Here is a 21,487-nt window from a genome sequence, read left to right as displayed (position 1 = left end):
AGGTGGTGGTGGTGGTGGTTGGGGCATCTTCACACTGCAGGGATTTTGGCAGTTCAGGCTGCGCTTCTGGTTCCCACAGAGCCACATCCTTGATGCATCCTTGAACCCATGACCAGATGGTTCTGTGATTGCTTACTTGGGATTTCTGTGCCATCTTGCTGAAGATCCGTTTCTGAGCTCTTTGACACCTGCTGGCCCCAAATGAGGTGTTCGTAGGACAGGTTGTGTCCCTGATGCATTTCTGCCTCAGCTTCCTCCTTCAGCTCAGTGCAGGAGGGCAGGAGGAGGTTTTACTGCAGAAATGGGATGGAAGCAGAGCAGAGCGGGGCTGGTTGAGCAGGGCTGTGCACGGCTTTGGTGGCTGCTTCACTTACCTTCGTTTTTCATGTCTTAAGCCGTTGCTCTTTTTCTGGCTCAGGAAGAGGGTAATGCATGCAAACAATAGGAATAAGGGGAGGAATAAGTTCTTATGAGGGAAAACAGCAAAAAAATCTTCTGAGGGCACCAGTGGGATTAGTGCCCTGGTGGATTCTTCAAATATTACAGTGAATTTAATTAAATACATCGTGATCCCAAAAGAGGCTAGTCTAATTAGCCAGATCTAGAATACATTTATTCTCTTCTCTTGCACTCCCAATCAGAAGCCTCAGCATCAGCTCCTATCCTATTTTTAATCATTCCTAGACTCAGAGGGCTCTCCTTCCTCCGTGTTAGCCAAGCACACAGAGCTGGGTAATATGTCTTTAATCTTATCTGAGCTGTAACTGAGATAATGCCCGTCAGAATTTTTACCAGAAGGTCCTGGCTGCACGTAGACAATATTTTTGATTGACAAAAAAAATTTTGATTGATCATATCCAGGTTGACCAGCTTATGGGCATGTGGTGAGGAAAGGTTCCATGAGGTGACACAGAAGCCAAACATGGGCTCTTGAGGCTGGACGGTCAGAGCTGGCGTGGATTGCTGCTTAGCTGTAATGTAGGTCTGTGCTGGAAGCACCAAGGAGCCTTCAGCCAGAGCCTCCCGTGCCTTCGGTGGCTGTTTTTCCTATGCTTGTGACGAGCCCTTGCTGCAGGAGCAGGGAATATTACAGAATCTCTGGGGATGGCCGCTGCCCCAACTGAGTGAGGGAGGCCGCGCTGCGCACCGGCATGCCTGCAGGCAGGGAGCTCCTCTATGGTTGTAAGAGACAATTGCTGCCTCCCCGGGGTCTGCAATGTGCAATAGGCATTCCCTCCTCTAGTACGGTCCCAGTGCGGACGTCTCTGCTAAGCAATTGATGGATTTTTGCCAAGCAATCAAAGTATACTTTCAAATTGGCTGCATTGTGTGACAGCACAGCGTCAGGGGCTGACAGGTGTTCTCCTGTGCCAGCCCCTGCTGCTGACAGCCAGCCGCGTGCTGCCCCTCTGCCAGCACTGCTTCCGGGGCCCCGGGGTGGCACCTGAGCGGAGCACGGTGTGCTGGGGGGACGGAGTTCTCATGAGGGTGTATCTGTTTGACGTGAAATTGAGTGCCCCCCAGCTTTAAATGTGAAGGAGTTAGCTATGTTTGTGTTGCAAATAGTTCTTAATGTTGGATCTGTATTTTCTTTTACTGAAGCTGATCCTACCCATCTTTCTCATTTCATCGTGCTATGTTTTCCTCACTTTTTAATCTGAAGAGCATGTGGTATCTTGAGAGTGAACAGTCCTGGTCGTTGTGTTTCTTTCTGAAAAAGCGGTTTCTTACCTAATTCCCGGGTGGCTCTTTTAGCAGTTTGCAGTGGAGAGAATGGAGATGGTGCACAGAATTCACATCTCTCTGCTTTGTTCTTCACAGCACCTTCAGCATCACGAGAGCGGGGTTGAGGGTGAAAGCTGCTATTACCACTGTGTCCTCTGTAACTACTCCACCAAGGCCAAGCTGAACCTCATCCAGCACGTGCGCTCCATGAAACACCAGCGGAGTGAGAGCCTCCGCAAGCTGCAGCGTCTGCAGAAGGGTCTCCCTGAAGAAGAGGAAGACCTGGGACAGATCTTCACCATCCGCAAGTGTCCGGCTGCCGATGTGGGTGAGTGCTGCTTCTCTTGCATGAGCAGCCTCAGGCTGTTGCTTGTGTGCAGCGCAGTTTGACTTGCAGCATTAGGGCCAACTGTGGTGTTTCTTGGCAAGTGCAGTGATTCCCTTCTTTTTCTTTCCTGTTGTGGGGGTGATGCCTGTTGTTTGTGAATAATAAGTATGGAATGTGACAGGACCGCTGTTGTACTCGTGGTGTCACAGATAGCTCTGCCTCGCAGGGCTTATGGTTGTGGCCCTAAAGTTATGCATGTGCCTCCTTTTGTACTCATAGGTGATTCTCTCAGTTCCAGTAGGTTTAAATGCAGCTTTGATGTAGAGAACTGTGTATGTTCAGGTTAGAGTCTTAAGCAGTGAAATTTTGTTTGTCTAAACGTTTGGGCAACTGTAGCAGATCAGCATACTCTACTTTCTATAGATGTTTCTTGTTGTATCAAATGATGTCTTGAGCACCACTGCCGCCTTCTTGTCTGACTGGTTTGTTGATTTTAGCATGGCGGTCACTTCAGACCTGGAGGAAGATGTGGCTGAGGACTAGGCAGGAGAATGGAAAGATGTGCTTGCCAGTTATCCACATCTCCTCTTGACAAGTGAGCAAAGTGAATGGCACGGGGCAAGCATTTTCTTGTGCAAAAGGTGAAGGGAAGGGATTGCAACCATGAATCTTGCAACAGAAATTCCCTAAAGGGAGACAGTGAGTGTGACCAAAACAAAAATTGTACTTTATTTAATCATTTAAAGTTTTGAAAGCTTTTTATGTTAGGAAAAAAATGAAATCTCATGAAGGCCTGTTTGGAGGGAGGAGGAGAGCTCACCCAAGAAGGCTGCTATGTGTGCTGCCAGGTGTGATGCCTGAGCTGCAGGCATGCACGCACATGGGTGGAGGTCATCACGCCAACCTCTGAGCTGCAGCTAGAGCTTTCATCCACGGCTGCTGTGGAAGTAGCTGAATCTCCCAGAGCAATGCTCTGTGGAGCTGATTTTCTGCAATGAGCAGCCATAGTGAGAGGCAGGGAAGAGTGATTGGAGCTTAAAGCTGCTGAGAAAGGAAAGCAGCTGGAGGAGAACACCTGCGGGTCTTAGAAATGCCCCTTGAATTAACACTTGGGTTGCTTTGCTGGTAAGCCTGTTGGTAGGAATGATCTGAAACAATTGCAAAACAGACACAAAGTAAACCAGGAAATTTTTTATTAGGAATTAAATCACATTGTCTGGAAAAAAGTGCCCCATCAGTGACCGTGGAGGCCCAGCAGAGTCGCAGGCGTGCACTGTGCCTTCCCAAAGGTCACAGTGACAGGGACAGCGTGCTGTCCTGGAGGGGACAGGAGCTCTGAGAGCAATTCTGCCTCTCCTCTCCATGATGCTCCGCTCTGAAATAACATTCCGATTCTGAAAGGACGTGTTGACCAGAGTTGTACGGTTTGTGAGTTTTCTTACAAGCAAAAAGAGCAACATCTGTGACACACAGAACAATCTTGAAACTTTGTTTGCTTTTTTACTTCAGAAGTATCTCTTTGCGCATCTGCCAGGATTATGGTATTGCAGGTACCAAGTACAGAAACTCACTAGCTACAAAGGAAAAGGTTTTGTCAACCACTTAAAAAAAGGTAATTTCTTAAAACTAAAAATCTTGATTAATCGCTCAGGGGAAATCTCATGGGCGAGGCCGGCCCCGTGCAGTGCAGCACCTGGCTTCCCAGAGCTGCCTCATCCCGTGCTCCCTCTTTGTGCACAAAGGCTCTGCTCTGAGCAGGACGACCTCTCCTTTGTTCTCCAAACTTTCAGACTCTCGGTGCTGTGAGATGCTGCTGTTGCGCATTTCGCTGCCTGCTGCTCTGCTGCAGCTCTGTGCTGCGGTGCTGTGTGGCAGGGCCAGGTGTGTCCCAGGGCCCACTGAGGCCTTTGCTTTGTCTCAGGTCCGAGATCCACCTGCGCTCATCCGCCGTGCTCCCGCATGGGTTCCGTGCATGGGTTCTGTGCAGCCCTGGGCCCAGTGCCGTGGTTCTGCTTACCGCGCGCTCTTTACAGTTCTGCCTGCTGTACGGCGTGGTGCTGTCTCTGCTGTATCCCTCTCATGTTTTTTGTCCTCCTTTCTGTGGGCTAGGCAGACCTTCCTTGCTGCTCTGTGATGAGAAGTCTCTTGTGATAACTGATAACACGAGAAAATCTTTCCTGTGTTTCAGACGCCTTGAGTAGAAAGTGCTTTTCTGATCTGTGACACTTCTCTGGCAGCGGGGCCCACAGGGACAGTGACTTTTTGCTGATGTGCTGCATTATAAGTGCACTGGTTTGTTTTGATGCCTGCTATTACTCCCTGGTAATCATTGCTGTGATTCTCTCTCCTCTTCTGGTTAATTATATTTGTTTAGAATTCGGTTTCCTTACAAATACAATATTGGCTTTCATTTTCTCCAGAGTGAGTCCCCTTTTGTTACCACTGCTCTTTCTGCAGACTTTTAAAACCTTTTTTAATCCTCACCCTCTTCCACCTTCGGCAAAAATTCAGGAGGGAGCCCAGTCCCAGCCCATGCCACCAAGGCTCTGCAGCGTCCCTTCCTGCAGAGCTGCATGCTCAGGCAGGAGCAGCTCCATCTCAGCACTGGCTCAGTGCCGGCACCACTCCTCACCCCACTCCTGCAACCACACTGCCCCACTGTGCGTGGGGGTGTGTGGGTGGTGGGGGTCCAGTGCTGCTAATGAGGTACAGCCCTGGCACAGTGTGTGTCAAGGTGAGGAGCTGCCCTCCTGCTGCAGCCACAGTTGCACTTTCTGATCTGGAGACTTCTGTGACTTTGCTAGAATTGCTTCAAGGTTCTTTACCTCTTTTTTTTTTTTTGTTGTTCCCTAAACTCTTCCAGCTTTTGCTAGTGTTTTCATCTCTTAACTTTGCATAAATCTGTTGGTTAGAGCAATAAAAGATAGCTCAGCCCTTTTGCTGTACCTTTGTTAAACAGGATGTGTGCACCGTGTACATGGAGTCACGTTGTTCCCCTCCGTCCTCCAGTGCTTTGTAGCAGGGAGAAGGTGCCAGGGTTCAGTGTGTGTCTGTGTGTACTTAACTCGCTGCTGTGTGCAAGCATGTAGGAAAAAGCATTGCTGTCTCTGGGGTGGTATGTAGATATTTGCTTGTGTAGAAGCATCTCAATCTGTTGGAAGAGAATGTCTGATCATACCTTAATTAGTCCTCTAACAATCTACAAAGGTCAGTGCCAATTGCCTGTTCATTTACATTTGTAATTGTGATGATTCTTGATTGCACATTAGTTGCAACTCATTCCCTCCCACCCCTCAGAAAACACATGCAGCAGCCTAAGAGCAGCCTGCAGATACAAGGACCTTTGTGTCTGCTTGTGCCAGCAGCACAGCCCTCACTGAAACTTTTGTGTCTTTTATGGCAAAGAAGCTACACTCAACTTCCAGTAAAGGGATGGTGAAGTCATTGTCGGGGAAATTATATGGACATCAAGCAAGAAATTCAGTCCTCCTTGAGCTGGATAATTAAAGACAATTAAACTTTTCTGCTTGCTCTGAGAAGTGTGCTAATTGCACAGGAGGAGGGAGGTGGGCGCAGCCTGGACGTTCAGTGCTTTTGTTGATCAGAGAGCACAGCTTTAGGAGGTGGGAGTTTATTTTCTTCTGTGGGGTATTTTTGGACTGTTGCTGTAGTATCCAGGATGCTGCCACTGCAGATGTCAGCCTCTTGCTGCAGAGGCATCTGTATAATGTTACCCATAAGCTAATTGATTTTTAATGATGGGGGGTTAGGAAAAAACAGTAATAAAAACCAAAAGCTTCTCAAGATGTAGGGATGGATGCACTTAGGACTCATTAGATAATGATAGAAATGAAAGAATGAAGGGAACCCACACCAAATTTTCAATGAGGCTATGCAGGAGTTTCCTTCTAGAAGGCAGTGAGTGCAGGCAGCCCGTTCTGTAACGCAGGCTGTGGTGGGAGCGAGATGCCATGGGACGCAGCCCACTGCTTGCCTGTAGCATTGCTCTTTGCAACTGTGGGATGTGCGTTTGTTACAGACACAGTAGCTGAGCCTGTTTCTCCTAGGGTGAGTGGTGATTGTAATTAATGTTTCCTCCTTTACCTATTGCTCCTGACTTTCAGGTGCGCTCCTTTCTTCTTTTGCGAGGAAGTCTGAGTACCATAATATGGACATAATCTATGTGATTGCTGAGAATACTTAGGAAAAAAAAAGTCAAGCGTGGTGATCTTACGGTTGTGCTTGAGGCCAGCGCGGAGCTTCTGAAGTCATGTTATATTCCAGTGGAAAAGCTGCCGTCTCAGCTCAGCAATGTGAGTCATCCTATAGACTATCTTGCATAGCTAGCAAACGAAAGAATAACTTCTCTTCAGTGGGGCTTTAGTTGCTTTTTCCTAGCTCTGTGTACTTCTGGAGAGCCCCTTTGTCCTGCTGGACGCAGGAGTGTTCCCCTATGACCAAACTAAGCCAGCCAGTAATACCACTTCTTGTTCTGAAAAAAATTTTTATGTGTTTTGTAGAGCAAAGGGATGCTCTGCTGAGAACCAGCCCCCTGTGCTTGATGTACTATTTCAGCAGTTCTCCTAATCTCTGCCAAATCCTGAGCAGCCATCCTCTTCCAACACACAAGGTCATTGTTAGGGGTCCTTGCATGTGAAGTCTGAGGGCAGGCTCTCTGGAAGCAGTTGCTGAACTCAGCCAAGTGCAGTCAAAGAACGCTTTGTTTGGGCAGGGAAGGAGCCGGAGCTCAGTGTCAGCAGGAGGATCGCTGCCTTTGCGTCCTCCCTTGCCCATCCTGGCCTCACCGGAGCATCCAGCACTGTGCAGTGCACAGTGAGGACTGGCTGCTCTGATCAGATTGAGTAAGCTATTTACATGAATATCTTTACTATAAAACTGTTCTGGTAGAAATCTGCTCTGTTCCCAGAGCTCCTGGAAGAACGGAGTACTCCATTGCAGCAGCTCTCCCCCTTTTGCCCTGTGAGCAGAGGTGAGCGCACTGTCCCTCCACGTGTTGCTCATATGTTCAGCCTTCTGAAGGACTGCGAGCCTGAAATCAGGATGTGAGTTTCTAATGAAACCAAGTATGTAAACAAATATAGCTAAAACTGTTGCCAGATGAGAAAATCCCTTGTGGTTTAAAATAGTGGTTACCAAACTCAGCTTGGTTTCATCTGTGGTGGCTGCAGACAGCTGCGTGCTTATGTTGCTTGCACCTCTGTTTTCACTCTGAGTCATATGAAACACTTTGCTATTGTTCCTCTTTCCTAAAAGCAGTTTCTGTAGCTGCACCAGGGCAATGGAGGCATCACTGCTGGGGAAAAGTGATGGTAAGTGAGAATGCAAGCAAATTCCCATGGGATCTGGAGCAGATCTGTTTGTGAAATACTCAGGATGCAGTTTGCAGTATGAAGAGGCTTCTCTTAGATCTATTTAGTAGAAGGGAATCTTGACGTTGGACACATTTGTCAATGTGAATCTGTGACTTTGCAAGTCTCACAGAGTGGGTTACCCTTCCCTTGAGGCCAGAGGTGCTGCAGTCTCAGTTTCCTTCTCTCCAATCCAACCTCTCCAGTTCGTCCCTTCCCGTGGTGGCTGTGCTCTGGACTTAGGAATGGTGATCAGGACATCTGTAAAATTAAGTGACGCAAATGGTGTGTGTAGAAAGGGGAAGGAAACTTTCAGGGAGAGGAGCTGTCCTGTTACTTTTCAGCCTTGCAGAGTGGCAGCCATGAAGGCACTTCTCATTCACAGTCATCAAGCATGAAGTAATTATTAATGTGTTGTTTCAACAGGGATACCAGAAGCTCCTTTGGAGTGTATGTTATATGATTGCAGTCTCCATACTTCCAGTGAACTTAAAAACTTTTAAAATTAAGATTGGTAATGCCAAATAATATTCCTCTCTGCTTGAAATAACTCAAGTTTATTAATATGTGATGCCCTCTACTCAGTCACTGCTAATGCTGGAGAAATGCATGTTGCTGCTCCTTCTGATTGAGGTAATGGAGGGTTTCACAAAGCAATAAGATTTTTATAAGGCTCTCTCTACTTTTTCATGGGACATAATTGCACGCAGCAATTAAAAACTTCCCAAAGCAGATTACTTGTACAGTGCCAAAGTACAGTGTGCAGGATTTGTACTGCAGTGCCCGCACAGAGAGGAGCAGCTCCTGTCAGGTTGGAACACCTGCGTGGTGCAGCTCTTCAAGACAGGGAAGCAGCCCTCACCGAGGGAAGATACAAGGTGTATTTTGAGGAATAAGCAGAAGATTTCCCACCTACTACAAGAAGATCCCCAAAAGAATCTTTGCATGCCACCTCTTCCCACTACTTTTGTCTCTGATAATCAGATGGTCCTCTGCCTCATGCTGCTGCTGGTTGTCCCCTCCTCCTCCAAACTGGATTCCTTCCTCTGGTGTTGAACAGCTAACCTCGTTTCACAGGCTTCCCCTTGCCATTTCCAGGCGTGTCCTTGATTGACACATTTAATAATCTACCAACCAGAATGACAATCTGAGCTCCCGTGTGCAAACATCAAATGCTGCCCAGCTTCATTAGCTTCTCCAGGGCTTTTTGCCTCTCCCTCTCTTCCTGCAACCCAATATTGTGTTTTTCCAATATGTTATCTGCAAACCCCTGAAGGCAGCAGCCTGCTCAGTTGTTTCTGAAGTGTTGCATGTAAATGCAACCAAATCATCGGTGTGTAAATTGTCAGAGAGGCGCGCGGTGCAGCAGCCCGCTCTCAGCAGGTCCTTGGGAGAGGGCCAGAAGGGCCGCGGGCCCTGGCGGTGTGCGCCCAGCTCTGCGGGCTCTGTCCTGCGGCGCAGGGTGTGCAGCAGCTTTGTTGTCTGAAGAGGAAATCCGTGCCTGTCGTCTGGTCCTCAGACGTAGGGAGTGAGATGAGCTATTGTCCTGTTTTGAGAAAACATTCACCCGCGGTGCAATAACATACGTGAAATAGCAACAAAGAGGGAAAACAGCTCATGGCGATATGTGGGTTAAGCTGATTAAACTTGCAGTTCCCCTTTGCTGAAGCATTTCTGATCTCTGTGCCAACCCCACCAAATACCCCCACATGCAGGATTATCATCTTGTTTTCCAAGATTTCATGTCATGTGTGCTCATTTAAAACAGGAGGGCAGCTTGTTGCTTTCCTCTGTTGTTCTGCTGAACCCTGGAATTTTTTCATTTTTCGTGTGGATTGAATGCCTTAAGGAACTTCTACCTTTCCAGCAAGTTCCTAATGGGAGCTGCAGTGTTTCTGCCCTAGGTCTCTCCTCTGGAGGATGTGTTCAGAGCCTGAGTAGGTAGCAAGCTCTCTTCTTTACAGATGGATGCAGAGGCAGGTGGAAACTTCTGTTTTAGTTTCATGTTTTTTTCACGGTTCTCAAGATTAAAAAGATAAACCACTTGCATCAAGAGGCTGGGGTTGCTGTTGATGGTTCTTTTGGAAGGCTACTGATGAGAAGATAAAGCCACATAATTTAAGAAAGTCCGTCTCTTCGGAAGCTGGAGGGACTTCTCTGTCTTGGAGTCATTCCCTAGCGTTGTTTGCAGCTATTCTTCCTCGCGTGTATTCCCTTGTCCAAACTTTGCAGAACACTATTCCTCTCTCAGTGGCATCTTTCTGTCTTTGTGCTTATAGGACACCATGGGACAGTCGAGCTCTGGTCTGGCTTCAAAGAACTCAGGGATAAAGTTTGTTCCCCTTTAATATCTGGCTGAAACATATTTCCTTTGTTATTTATTTTTTGGGTTGGTTTTGAGTTTGCAGTAGAAAGCGGTTGTGTCCTAGCTCTGTTTTGGCCAACCAGCAGCGTATAGATAATCTCTAAAGGATATGAAAGGTTTAATCATTTTAATTTTGTTTTTATTAAAGTTTATCGTGACTTTTTCATGTGCCCCTGGTAATGCGTGGCGGGGGGGTAACAGAGATCCACACAAACCCCCGAGCATTCGCTTAATGAAACTCTAATGGGAGGCGCCTGGTGGGAAGGAAGTGGTTAGATAGCAGGGCTGGGGAAGGCAGACCAAAGGCATGCTGTAATATCACTGAAACGTGGCAGGAATCTCATAAACTCCCCATCTAGCTCCAGCAGACACTTGTCATTGGGAGCTCATGGCTTTCATTAAGCAGAAAGAGAGGAAGCTCTGATGGCCGACTTGTTCCAGAATGTTTTTCTTGTTCGGTTGCATCTTAAAGCTCTTTCCACTTCAAAAAAGTACAGGGAAAAACACCAGATGCCATAGCAAAGCACTGGGAAGATCTTGGTCCCTCTCCTACTCTATGTTTTTATCCCCATCGAAACAAAGTCTGGAGTCAGACTGAACTGAGTTGTCAGCAGCCTCCCTGCTGCATTCAGACCAACTGCTCTTTCCTTTGGGACAGGAAAGTTGTGTACTGTGCCTATCCCTCACTTTTGGTACTGAGTTTGGTCACCAGAATTTCTGCTGCTGGTGCCAGCTGCACTTTCTGCTTCTGTCCCCTTTTTCTCTCTTCCTACTCTCACTTTCAGAATAGGGAACTTCCAGAGGACTTCAGGTGGTTCTTGCAGGGGTGCAGTCTTGAATTCCAGACCGAAGGACCTCTGTAAAGCCATGGAAGCACTGCTGAATGCTGAATGGTGGTAGATACTGCTGCCGAGTCTCTGGATGTATTGGAGAAGGGTTAGATGTCAGCATGGGCAGCACAAGGTTTATCTTAGCAGCGTATTCAGCTCATGTTTGAAGTCTGCTCCACACATCCATGCTGGTTCTGTTCTGCCCCTCACTTCACCGAGCAGGGCAGGGCGTCTGAGCTGCTGCTGCTATGTTCTCATTGCAAGGAGAAAAGGAAAGCTTCCAAAAGTTTGGATACAGATAGGAACTGTTCCAGCAGACTGTGTTCTCCTGTCAACCCTAATTTACGACCATCCTTTCCACTGTATTGCATGGGAGCAGTTCTTCTCCAGTGCTTTTCCTAGAGGTTTGGCTGCTTGTAGCCGTTGTTGCGCTTGCTGTTGTCTGCCTACATCACCAGGCTCCAAATTAAATACACCTGAGGTGAACAAGCCTTCTTCTGTGTTAACAGATTAATGAGTTCGGGGTTACCTCACTTGGATGCTTTTGTTGGTGCATTAACTCTGAGCCTTTCCTCCTGTTCTGCTGTTGACCTGAGCCGCGGGGGCCGGAGATCCAGACCAGAAAAGTGCTGATTCCTTGATTCCTTCTTTGCTGCTAATTTGCCTGGTGACACGTTAGGTGGGGATGGTGGCAGAAAGAAAAAATCTTAGTCATGTTCAGCTGGACAGAGGCTTTGTGCTCAGGTGAACAAGGATGTTTAACTCGCCCACAAGCAAACGGTGGATGAGAGTGAGGAGAGGCGGTGCTCCGCTCCCCTGATGGCACAGCTGTGCCCACTGCAGTGGCTGGGCCAGGCTCCCTGCTGCCTCACAGCCGTGCAGTGCCATGCAGGGGTGTGCTGGACTGCGCCAAGGAAGGTGGGAAATGGGAGCAGGACCCCCACCTGGCAGGTGGTGCCCCAGGGTTTGCTGCAGCTGGCAGCATGGAGTCTCACTGAATGACTGCTGGCAGGTGTGGGAGCACGGTGCTGTGCTGTCTCATCTCCTCTCAGTCGTACAGGCTCTCACCAAAGGAGAGTCAGAGGCTGTTTCCCCTGGATGAGGTTTGCCTTGGCTGCATGCTCACAGTTTGTGTCACAGCAGCACCCCGTGAAGGTGGCAGTTTCCACCGCTCAGCTGTTTCCTGCCCATCTGCACGCACTGTCAGCAGTGAGCCTTTCTGGCTGAGTGCTGCGATGGGCCATAAAAATGGAAGTTGTTCTTGAAGCCAGACACTGTGTCCAGACTTGTAACCATGTTCTGAGACTGCTGCTGTTCTTTGCTCTTCAGGGTCAGGAACAGGACTGGAACTTTTATGATGGCACCCAAAAACACTGCCAGTGCCAGCAACATACTGCAGTTTCCTTGTTGGAGGAAGCATTCACAGGGCGCTGGGAAGCGATGGGCAGGAGCTTGCCAGCTCAGGGGGGCTGGACCTGATTCTGGAAGTCTCCCTCAGTAACTGGTAGCTCATAAGGACCGGTTTGGCAGGATGCTGCTAGGCAGAAACGCCAAGCTTGTGTTCCTTCTCCATTTTCATTGAGATGTAGGAAGAACAGGCAAAAAGGATGAGATGGTTGGTGTTTCTCCAGAGCTGTGTACACAAGGCTGGCTGCAATCTCCCTCAGTATAGCTGTAATTCTGTATCTTTTCATAAGTCCTTTTTCTTGAAAAAATGTGCACTTTTAAAATAAACTGACATCTTTTATATAGAAAAAATCACCTGAACCAATGTAAACAGAGCTGTCTCTGAGTCTGACTGGGGCACTACCAGGTTTTGCTGGTCCATGACAGCGCGTGTTGGAGAAAGCAAATCTATGCTTCCTGCAGAAGATAAAACTGTGTGATTAGGATGGGTGCACAGGGTGCTTTCATGGCATTGTTTCTGTTCGTCACACGGTAGAGCTGCACTGGATTTCTGGTCTCCAGCTCCATCTTTTCATCACAGTGGAAACACAGGGCAGGATCCCTTCATTCCTCTTCCTGTAGTCCATTTACACCATTGCTTGGAACAGGACCTTCCTATGGGTTTTTCACAAGACAGAGTTGCACTGGCTTCTTGCTGCAGAGGGAACTCATGTCCACATGTTCAATGCAAACAGTGACAGACAGGTCACCAGCGACCTCTGGGCCTTGGATTGGCAAGGGTACTAAGCAGCCATTAGCACTGCGTTAGTACTGTGATGTTTTAAAGATTTTTTGCTTAGAAATTAAAAAAATATTGCTGATTTGTTTTAGCAGTTCTCAGTTCTAAAAAGCTGGAACTGAGACTCCAGAAAGCTGCACAGCAGCAGAGTGCTGACATGAACTGGTAGAAGTACATCGCTTCCACATTCAGACTTTCACTGATGGAACAAGAAGAGTATCTGCATACTCTTTGATGTGGTTGAGAAAGTGAATTCCTTCAACTTGGTTGTTAGAAGAGAGAGGTTGAGTCTTTTTTACTGGACTGTCCTTTAGATCTTCAGGGACACACAAGTGTCCTTTAAGTGCCCAATATGCGAGGAAAGTCCTCCCAGTCCAACCGTTTCTACTTTTAACCAGCCGGCTTCTGTCGCAGCTGGTCAGGCAAAGCCTTTCCCAGGCAGAAAGAGGTGGTAAGGAGCTTTTCCAGGCCTTGCAGTCCTAGACACATGGCATCGACACACTCATGTGCCACCCTGTTTGGAAGGTGAACTTTAAACTTGTTGCTATTACACATGAGACTGTGGATTGCTGCATAGGTTTCATTTTTCTATACAGAAGAATCATCTATGAAGGCCAACACAAGTCCACTGTGTCATGGAAGAGAACATCCTCCGCTTTTTCCCTCCTAACAAGAAGTATTCCTGCAGAGCATCAATTCCTTTCCCTTCTGCCTTCTGAAAGCAACAGGTCTGGTGGTCTTTATCTAGCTGACAAGATGCCAGAGAGTGCCTGATAAAAATGAAGAAGTGCTTTGAGATCTTTGTTCGTATGAAGCATCGTGAACATGGAAGATACTCTCATGCTGCAGCTCATTTATTAGGAGTATAGATTTAATTGCAAGAGATACGGAGTTTGCTTTCTGAAATTGATTTTGTTCTTCTTTAAGAGCCATAGGCAAAATGAGATTGTGTACCTTATCAGCGGGGTGATTTGTGAATGGAGGTTTCACAGCAGCCAGCACACGTCTGGAAGTAATGACTGGCCCAACCTGCTCCAACGTACCCAGCGCTGTTGCGCGTACTTTGACTTGCATGTCAGAGGCACAGTCTCCTACGCACTTGCTAGCAGCCTTTCATTTGCTTTCTTATCCTTCTGTAAGGCTTGTTGAACCTCTGGTTAAAAAGTCCCCCAAACTGGAGCTATTGTGATTGGTTTTTTTTCCACCAAGAGCTTGAAATTGCTTAATAACATGTGTGGCAACACCAATGTCAAGCTGCAGCTGATTCAGAAGGGAGTCTGGGGACCTGTAAACAAGTAAGAAGCTCCCTCAGATAAGGGTCTCTTACTTATTGCTGTCGGCACCATCTTGATGCTGCTGCCATGCATTTTTGGTTTTGATCTCCATGATTGCTTAGGCCATGAGTTTCAAAGGTTAATTGGGAGTTGTATGAGAAAGTATTATCTGTATTTGCTCCAAATTTGAATTTTTTTTTCTGTTCATTGTCAGTTCTCCAGAGGCTGGAGGATGAGAAGAACAGTATTGGTTCCGCTCCTTTGAACCTCGGTCGCTGTTGTCGAGGCTGTCTGATTTTCTTTGCAGACCAAGCAGCTCTAATCTTCTCTTCTGTGTAGACAGCACTTCATACCCTCTCCTCATCCTTTCATTCATCAGAAGCCACTTCATGAAGTAAACATTCAATGTTTCTGTCGCATTCCATGTGTCCTAATGTGTTTCTTACACACGCTGTTTCAGGTGTGGGCTCCTTCACTCTGCTTGCAGGGTTCCCTGGCCCCTTCCTGCGCATGGTGCGCTGCTGAGAACCCCCCAAATGCCTGAGCCGGGCCCACGGTGGGACTCCTTGCCTTAAAGCTCTGAGCCACCAAATTTTGCCTGCCACAGTGTGTGCAGGGCCCTGCTGTTGTGCAGTGCTGGGCACAGATGACAGAGTGGCCCTGGACAGAAAGTGGGGATGGACTCCATGTGACTTCAGAGCGTCTTTCTTTGCTTTTCTGATTGCCGGCATTCATGCGGAGTGGGAGCTCCCGCTCCTTTTCTGGGAACTACTCTCTCTCATTTGGTTACCAATTAAGCTGGAGCATTTTGGCCTTTTCCATCCTCCTTTTTATTGTTAGGAAGGGTGAATTAGGGCTTGGTGTTTAGGATTGTTCTCTGGCCTCCGCTGCTACTTTGCTGCCTCCTTTGTGGCAAAACAATGGCATTAATTTTGGCTTTTGCAGCAGGCGGGCAATCTGGCAGCGCACAGTGCCTGTCCGTTCCACTTCACTTGTGCAGCCACCTCTCCTTTCCACATCACCTACTCACTTTTCTCCTTTCTTTTCCTCCCTCCCCTTTTGTGTGTGTGGTGCGGAGGATCGCTCAGGGTTTATTCTGCTCCAGTCCTGGTGGGGTTGGAGGTTGCAGCTGAGGGAGCTGCGTGCCGGGCTGAGGCCATCCTGCGCGAATGGGCCGCGGTGGTGGAAGAGGACAGAGAAAATTTCACCAGGATGGCCAGGGTCACTGCAGAGCACCAGGAGCAGGAAAATGCTGAAAAGGCAGGAAGCACCTGCATGTCTCATAGGTGCTTTCTGAATGGCACTGTGAGGCTTTGTAGCGTCCCTCATTGGACACAGTGCTTCAGGCCCTCCAGAGCTGGGTACTGCTGGGGAGAAACACTGAGAGCCAGGGCTGAGGGCATCCACTTGTAGCCCCTGCAGGTAACTCATACCGAATAAGACACGTGTTGAGCACTGTCAGAGGGAATGTTACTCCTAATAGTGCCGCTTGCCATTGTTTGTTTTTTTTTTCCCCTCTGCAATATTGCATGAAAGGAAAAGCAGTGTTATAAATTGAGTGGAAGAATACAGTGATTTAAAAAAAAAAAAGAAAAAAGGATGGTCCTGGAAGGACCAAGCTGATGGGCTCCTCGCAGTGGGCTTGCCAGGGCCTCGTGCTGGGAGGAGGAATCTGGTGCTGGGCAGAGGGGCTGGAGCAGCTGCAGAGCTCTGGGCCTGTGGGGCTGCGCTCGCTTCTGAGAATGCCTCAAAGTCAGCACTGTGGAACAGGGACCTCATGCATGGCAGTACCCCAACTCCTGGGCTCCTGCTGGGGCTGGGCCGTAGCTTACAGGCACATGGTGACCCCTTGGCAATGAGGTCTGAATCCCTTTTTGTTTTCTGTTAAATAATGTAAGAGGGAATACAGGGATTGGAAATTGCCCAGAGTCCGCTGTTAGGACAACTTGCAGCTGTGCTCCTGGCTCCATGGGGCAGCGGTACCAGCTCCAGTGACAACAGGGGGACTTTGTGCACAGCCCGGCCCCGGCACGTGCTGTGCTCACGTCAGTGCAGCGACAGGAATGCTCTGCAAGTCCCTTGGCTGCTTTTGGAAGAGCTGGTTCAGGGCTCGGCTCTCTCCCTCTATTCCCTGAGGTTTTTGCACAAGGGGACTCTCACCTGTGAGTCTGGCACCAGGTCTGGAGCCCTTGAGGTTTCTTCAGCTCTGAAGGAATGTGGCAGGCCAGGTGTGACCTGGCACCCAGCGCTCGTCCTTGCCTTCCAGAAGGCAGCAGCCAACTGCATAAATGGAGCGCGCACACAGTCAACAGTTTCCTTTCTTCTGCACAAATTGGAAAGGACTAACCTTGTCATATCTAGTGCAGTGCTAACGGGCGCCTGCCTCCAAGGGGTAATCATGCAGGCATAAATTCGGAAAGTTGCTAAGCTATGAGCAGTCTTATGAGCATTAAAAGTGTCCTCTTTGCCAGAAAGGTCATTCATAACTTGGCTGTGCTGCTGATGTACAGTCAGTGATATTGATTGATTAATGTATAAAAAGCACCAAATCCATTTGCTTCTATGAAAGAGAATAAAGTGCAGTCGACTCTCTCTTTATTTTCACCTCATCCTTTTGTTTGAAGGACGTTTTTTTTTCTCTTTTTGTTTTGCCAGCTAGGTTTAAGGGGGTTACAAAAAGCCAGTTTCTGCCAAGTAATGCGTTCACAAAGGGAACATTGATTCACATCAGTGTCGCTTGAGTTACCCTTAAAGGTTTGCCAAGGAGTTGTTCTTATATTAACCTTCTGTTCATCAAAGATGAAATAAATAAATAAGTCATAAAATCAGCTTCATCGCCCACACCAGAGTTGGATGCAAAACAGGAATTTCTTCAGTTAGGAATTTGCACCCAACATACCCACTCGGCCTCCTGCCAGGCCGCCGTCCCTGACCTCCCGCCCTGCGCTCCGTCCCCTCCGCGCTGCCCCCTCGCAGGGAGCCGGGGCTGCCCCACGGCGCTGACAGGGCCTCTCTGGGAGCACAGGGAGGGGGATTCGCTCCCAGCACAGGGCTTAGTTCTGCCCCAGTGCCTCTGCTTTCACACTGCCCAGCGCTGGGGAGCGGGGCTGGGGACGCTTTGTTGGGCCGGGCTGGGAAGCTGCAGCGCTGGGGCTGGGCAGGGGCAGTGGCAGAGGAGGAAAGGGCTGTTCCTGCTCGCAGCTGAGAGGAACTGGCAGCTGTGCAGTCGCCTGTCATTCCTAAGCAGACAAACCCTGACGTTTGTCTGACCGGCCTAGGGAACGCTGGGGAGGGCGGTGGGTGTCTTCTCAGGCACTTGCAGTGTCCTCATGGCTGTCTTGTCTGTTGGACGTTGGGACCATGTGCTCATGCAGTATTTACTCTGTTCTGAGCTAGACGAACAATGGTGGTTTCAGGGAGGGGATTGCTGGTCTTATTCTGCTTTCATGGGCAGCTGTGCGTGTCACCCTGTCCATAAGGCAGGGAGCTCAGCTGGCTGCTCCGCCTGCAATGAGCCGCGTTTGCACCTGGCTGTCACCATGATCTCCTGGTGTGGGAGCTCCTTGATGGCCTCCAGGTCCCAGTGTCACTTCAGATATCCTCAGCCACGGGTGGTGAGGAGAGCAGATGCCTGTGGCTCCCAGCCAGAGCCGCACAGCCGTGCCCGTGAGTGTCCTGAGGTGCCGGCTGCAGCAGGAGAAGGGCCCGGCTCCTGGTGCCATTCTTGAGCAGTTGCTGCTGAGAGCTGTGGAGGAGCGCTGCCAGTGCCGTAGCACAATGTGGAGCACTGTGGAGCTCCGCTGACCTTTGCAGCATCGCCCACGTGGTGCTTTGACCCCAGCATCCCTTACCCGGCAAAGGAAAGCGATGGTGACAGTTCTGGAACTTGTTGAGGTGCATGCTTTGGTGTGCGCCAAGCATGGCAGAGTGCAGGACTGCAGGGCGTGCTTCCCTGGCAGCGCTTGTGCCCCGCAGGAGCTGAGCAGCAAAGCCCTCAAGCCCCACGCTCCCCGGTCAGGCTTTGTCCCCACGGCAGCTTCAAACCCCAAACAGAAAATCACCTTGTTTTGTAGTCTTTTTCCCCAGTTGTGGGAGAATTGCAGAACTCCACCACCCCCTCCCCCTCTGGCGAGGCGGTGGGGATTGGATCAGACGGTACAGAGGGAGCATGCTGAGAGTGAATCCATTTTCTCTCCTCCATCTCCCCAGAATAAATTAGAATTTGCCTGATTTAATAAAATGGCTTCATCTCTCTGCCATCTTTTCTATCTCCCATGCGTTTCTTCCCCACCCCCACTGTGAAATAATAGATCTCAGCTGTATAGCTCTTGTTATAGGCTGCGATGTAGCGGTGGGATATGGCAGTGTGTCTGCATGCACAGCCTGCACAGGATCCAGCTGCTGAGAGCGCACAGAATTTGTCCCTGTATCTTAATTTCCTTATTGTCAACTGTGATAGTTATAATTGCTGTCGAGGTCAGTGTAATTTACTGTCCATCTGTCATTAACCTGACCTCATGGGTGGATGTGACTGCCATGCAGATATTGTTTGGGGATGGGAGTGGTTAGTGATAGAAATTTTACAGCGCAGATTTGCTCCGGCCACTTTTCTTTTTAATTGGCACGTATTTGTCTATGCATACAGTGGGGCTGTAGCTCTTTGCTGCAGACAGAAAGGAGAGGTTATTGTTAGAATTTAGATGGTTTTGCTGCAGCTGAACCCTTTTCTCTCACTTAAATCTGGTGTTTTAATTTCTGTTTCCTAGGTTGATTTTTTCCTTTCCGTTCTGACACTAATTATGCCGGGCGCATTGGGAGCGGTTGCTGCTGAGAGGTACCCAGCTAAGTGTTAAGAAAGGTTTTAAAAACAGACTGAACTCTTTCTTAATGAGGCTCAATCGTGCTCTCCTCCGGGTGGTTTTGTTTTGCTGATCTGTCAGTTTTTCGAGGATTTAATTGCACTTTTTTCATATTAGTCTTTGAAATGGGGCTAAGCAGCTTTCTGTAAAATGAAATATAAAAAAGGAGAGATGTTACTGGCTTTTCTGTTTTCTTTTTTTTCACTTTCATCACTCTGGGATCATCGTCTGCCACTGACTCCTGGGACCCGACAGTAGTAAAGAACAAAAGTTATGAGAGCAGCGGATGAAATGGCAGGCTGTGGCAGCTCCAAAATTTATAAACGGTCGTAGGCAATTTTCCTTGCTTCTCCGCTTCCCAGTTTGGCTCCTGTCGTGTTGCTGCTTATGCTAATCCTAGCAGACCTTCCAAATGTTTGTCTTGGAAGAAGAACCAGGAGGTGAAGGAAGGACGGGGAGTGCTGAAGCAGTGTGTCCAGCGTAGCTCATTTCCTGCCAAGAAGGCACGGAGCAGCCCTGCACCAAGCGTGGTGAGGTTGGCAGGTGGTTGGCAGGCTGAGCTCTGCTCGGAGCTGGGCTGGCTGCAGTGCAGTGTGCTCCGTGCAGCCTCTGCTCTCCACCAGGAGAGCAGCAGGGGGGTGAGGAGTAGTTGCTGCTGGGATAGGAGGAGGCAGGGAGAGAGGAGGCAAATGTATCCATGATGCTATTATCTTTGTGGCGTAGAGAAGCATGTTTGAAGCAATCAGCATGAAATTCTTAATTGCTTCACTTTCTTCTGCTCTCCTCGTGGGACAGATTGTACAAATGCAAGGGCTGCCAGGACCCTCGCGTTGGCGCTCTGTCCCTGCTGCACACACTATTTTTAACTAGCGCTTTGTTTTGCAGAGATGCACAAAGCTGCTGCTTTTTTTTCTCTCAAGGATGCTAATAAACAGCAGAGGCAGTGAGTGCCTCCATCTGCCTGACGGTGACTTGGCTATCCCAGCCCACAGTTCATTTCTCCTCCTTGCATTTGCATTTCTCTTTCCACTTTCCCTTCCTTTCTTTTAGCTTTGGTTCTCTCCCTCTCAGTTTCTTTTCGTGTTTATCCCTTAGCTATCTAAATGTCTCTTTTCTTTCCTTCTGTCCCAGCCTAACAAAAATCCTGTTTTCCTTCCTCTGCTCAGATGTGTGCCTTCCTCTTTTAGCTTCCAGCACACCTCTCATGAGGATGTAAAATCCAAGAACCAGATCTTTGAGATTTCAAAATAAAATAAAAGTAAACTCTGCTTTAAAAACACTTTAGCAGGAAAGCCAGGCTAATTGTAAATCAATGAGTCTTAAAATGCAGCATTGATCTCCAGTTAGAAGTTTGAAGGGGAAAGCAGTAATTACTGTGCTGAAGGTAGGTTTTTTTTTTTTCTCTTAGTAAGTTCTGGGCAGAAGGAAGGCTCATTAGGGCAGCACTTCGGAATCTGAGTAATTAGTTTAAAAAGTACTTTTGTGGTGTTATTCCCAGGGCTGGAAATTATCGGAGTCTTCACAGATTTATAGTTCAGCTCTGATAAGGTTTGATTTATTACCGTGTTTGGCATGGAAGATCCTGCAGAGCCACCTGGGTGAGGAGGGAGCAGCGTGGCCGGGGAGGGCTGTTGCTCACTGGGGCTGCAGGGCCAACTTGGCTCTGCCCTGGCGGCTGCCGTGGGCCCACGTGTCACACTCTGACCTGCTGTGCTGCTCCAGGACAGCGTGGCGAGATGGCGGTGGGATGGCAGTGGGATGGTGGTGGGATAGCAGGAGGCTGGTGGCAGAATGACATTCACCATGGGCTGTGGTGAGCAGCTCCAGAACACCTGCATACATACAGTTCTCTGCTTAGGTTCGTCTTTTCATGGTGACGATTGTTTTTTCATTTCAACACCTGTGTGCAGTTGTTGCATATAAGAGATGATTTTGAAGTCTGAATTAACTTGCTATAAGAGCAACTGGGGCGAGAGGTGGTCTTTTGGGCTGGGCTCGCAGACACTGCCCCACACCTCAGGTCCTGGAGGTGCAGCATGGACAAAGATGTCTCATCTCGCTGCTCATCAGCCCCCTGTCGCGATCCCCAGGGTGCCGCCTGAGCACGGCCGGATGCAGAGCCCAGCAGTCATGAGCTGTCACCCTGCGGTGCTCAGAGCGTGCCTGGAAGGGGCTGGGAAGTGACAAAGTGCTGGAGAACCACAGGGTGAGGAAAGAGCTCCAGGTTCACCTGCTGCCACGAGAGTGTCCATGTAAACTCTGTGGTGGTGAGAAGGCAGTTCATACTAAAGCTTGTATGCTTATGTTTTTTTCAAACTCTTCTGTTAGATTTAGCAGTTATATCTTTTGATACTAACTTTAATTATCTGATCTCGTTTGTGAGTACTGCTGAAATCCTGGCCACAGCAACATACTGGGACACTGATTTCCACAGCCTAATTACCAAGTCTAACTCTACAGGGAAAATGTGCTCGTTTCACCTGTGAGGTCCTGGAGATGCTCTAACTGCTGGGTTTCCTGCATGTATGGAGCTGCATAGGCAGACCCAAGGT

The 21,487-nt window shown here is 48.7% G+C and overlaps 1 protein-coding gene across 1 annotated transcript in view; it reads left to right on the top strand.

Annotated features, from left to right (window-relative positions):
• ZFHX3 (zinc finger homeobox 3) overlaps nt 1-21,487 on the top strand; it is a gene marked incomplete at both ends in the record, with an annotated part of 94,180 nt that overhangs the window by 27,743 nt on the left and 44,950 nt on the right. Inside the window, one exon of the mRNA XM_079541249.1 lies at nt 1,822-2,053. Within this exon, the coding sequence (XP_079397375.1) occupies nt 1,822-2,053 (232 nt within the window). The remainder of the gene's footprint in view (nt 1-1,821; nt 2,054-21,487) is intronic.

The sequence above is a fragment of the Tetrao urogallus genome, assembly GCF_951394365.1.
Source record: "Tetrao urogallus genome assembly, chromosome: 12".
In the NCBI taxonomy this organism is placed as follows: Eukaryota; Metazoa; Chordata; class Aves; order Galliformes; family Phasianidae; genus Tetrao; species Tetrao urogallus.
This window is presented reverse-complemented; position numbering and strand designations above follow the sequence as displayed.